General features: G+C 45.2%; 1 protein-coding gene and 1 non-coding gene across 2 annotated transcripts; one reads left to right on the forward strand and one right to left on the reverse strand.

Annotated features, from left to right (window-relative positions):
- Positions 1-276: 276 nt before the first annotated feature.
- On the reverse strand, positions 277-2,619 carry LOC112093949. The gene is made up of 2 exons (XM_024173580.1): positions 1,534-2,619; positions 277-1,467 (listed from the first exon to the last, which is right to left on the reverse strand). Exons 1-2 carry the CDS (start codon positions 2,617-2,619, stop codon positions 277-279), a joined length of 2,277 nt encoding a protein of 758 aa, XP_024029348.1.
- LOC112093951 lies at positions 2,258-2,364 on the forward strand. The gene has a single exon (XR_002903281.1). It is a non-coding gene; the product is annotated as a small nucleolar RNA R71 (small nucleolar RNA).
- Positions 2,620-2,669: the final 50 nt, after the last annotated feature.

A 2,669-nucleotide genomic window follows, 5' to 3' on the forward strand; every position in this document is an offset into this window, starting at 1 on the left:
AGCATCATCAATTCCACCGTCGGGTTCGCCATATAAGGTTCCGGGAGACTAATATGGCTGGCAAAAACCTTCAGGCGACATATCGCCTATTGACAGACGACATATCGCCTGTCATTCTGTCTCCCTCTCCTGATTTGCTCTTTTCTTTTTTTTTTCTTTTTTCTTTTTTTTTTTTACAATGGAACCCATTTGACACAGAATCAACGAAAAATCATATGTGGGTTGCCTCCCACGAAGCGCTTGATTTAACGTCCCTAGCTGGACATGAACACGGCTTCATCCTCCTGGTTTTAGCTCAATGGTACAGAATGAAAACACTCGCTTGATCTTAAATGTTCCAGATGATCTTGACTCCACCTTTTCAGGGGAGAGCTTCAATTGAGAGTTGAAAAGAAGGACGCGTTGGCCCGGAGTGAGATCTTGCCACGAGGTTCGTTGGTCGTGCTTCTTCTTGGCTTTCTTCTTGGCCACCACCATTTCATTGTTCATCGGGGTGGCAATGGCTTCAGCCCTCTTTACAATATACTCCCCCGCATCATCTTTCTTGGGACAATGTTCATTGCTCAATTTTATTATGGTTAGGGAATTGGTAGGACCATTCCCCAAAGAATCTTTCGGCATAACTTCTTGAGTGAACTCCTTGATACAAGATTTCAATTCCTCCACTCGGTTGCATGTCGGCTTTTCTTGCGGAGACTTCTTGGGATTTAAGATGTTGAAGATGGCTTTCTCCTCATTGACCTTTAGAGTCAAGTTCCCACTGTGCACATCTATTAAAGCCCTTCCGGTAGCTAGGAATGGCCTTCCAAGGATAATGGGGATTTCTTGATCTTCTTCCATGTCCAAAACTACAAAATCAACGGGGAAGATGAACTTATCCACCTTTACCAATACGTCTTCAATGATTCCCCATGGGTAGGTAATGGACCTATCCGCCATTTGCAAGGAGATGGTTGTAGGGGTGACCTCTCCAAGCCCAAGCTTTCGAAGCACCGACAAAGGCATGAGGTTTATGCTAGCTCCTAGGTCGCAAAGAGCTCTCTCAAAAGTTGACCCGCCAATTTTACATGGGATGGTAAAACTTTCCGGATCCTTCAATTTCTCCGATAGTTGTCTCTTTATGATAGCGCTACATTCTTCTGTAAGCTTCACTGTCTCATAGTCCTCGAGTTTGAGCTTCTTGGACATAACTCCCTTCATGAATTTGGCATAGTTTGGCATTTGCTCTAGAGCGTCCACGAAGGGGATGTTGATGTGGATCCTCTTGAAGATATTGAGAAATTTTTCAAATTGCTCATCAAGCGCCTTCTTCTGGAACCGTTGAGGGAATGGCAATGGGGGAGTGATACGAGGTGGGTTATCCGAAAAAGTGATCGAACCTGGTCTAACCACCGGTGCTTCCTTCTTCGCCTTCAGATTTTCCTCCTTTGACTTGTCCTTACCATCATCGTTACTCTTGATAGGCTCCTAATCAACCATGGCGTTTTGAACACTCGGGCTTTCAAGCTCTTTACCACTCCTCAATGTGATGGCCTTGTGCTCCCTTGGGTTCTTCTCGGTGTTGCTTGGGAAGGACCTTGATGATTGCCCTTTTATAGCATTAGCCAATTGGCCAACTTGTGTTTCTAGTGCCTTCATAGTGCCTCCCAAATTGGTGCAGTGAGTTTCAATGTTGTTGAGAGGAGCGTCATGTTGATCAAGACGAGCCTTAGAGTCCACAATATACATCTTCAAAAGCTCTTCAAGTGATGAGGAAGGCTTTTCCATTGCCGGTTTACTCGACTCCAGAGTTGGTTGTAAAACATTCCGGTTGTTGGCATAAGAGAAATTCTCATAGTTTCTGAGCCCGGGATGATAGTATGTCGGTAAGTTATTGTTGGGCCTAAAATTGTAGCTACGGTTGACAAAGTGACATTGCTCATCATATGAATCACTTGAGCTCGAAGCTTGTGCCATCTTTACAGCTTCTTGATTACCATTGGCATTAGCTGCGGTAAGTCCCTGGATTTGATTAGTCAAGAGCGCCATTTGAGCCATGAGAGACGTCGTTTGATCCACATCATAAATTCCTACTGCTCTCTTCACAGTGGACCGCTCGTTTTGCCATTGACAACTATTCATTGCCATGTCCTCAAAGAGATTGAGTGCATCCCCGGGTATCTTTGACAAGATGGTTCCACCAGCCGCTGCATCAATATGAGCCTTAGTTTGCCTAGTAAGCCCATTGTAGAAAAGTTGAACTTGGAACCATACCTCAATACCGTGTTGAGGACACTTGTGGAGCATCTCTTTAAACCGTTCCCACGCCTCATATAATTGTTCATACTCAAACTGCCAAAATTGAGTAATCTCGGCCCTCAGTTGAGACGTCTTGGAGGGCGGAAAGAATTTGATGAGGAACTTTTGGGCCATGTCCTCCCATGCGGCTACACTCCCTGATGGTAAAGATTGAAGCCATGACCGAGCCCGGTCTCGCAAGAAAAATGGGAAGAGTTTCAAATGGATGATCTCGACACTCACTCCATTAATCTTCACTGTGTCACAAATCTCCAGAAAAGTGGCCAAATAGATATTGGGATCCTCGTGCGGCAAGCCTCCATATTGGTTCTGCTGGACCATGTTGACGAGGGCCGGCTTGAGCTCGAAGTTGTTGGCATTGACTTGTTGAC

This window comes from Morus notabilis, unplaced genomic scaffold, assembly GCF_000414095.1.
Source record: "Morus notabilis unplaced genomic scaffold, ASM41409v2 Scaffold495, whole genome shotgun sequence".
NCBI classification, from domain to species: Eukaryota; Viridiplantae; Streptophyta; class Magnoliopsida; order Rosales; family Moraceae; genus Morus; species Morus notabilis.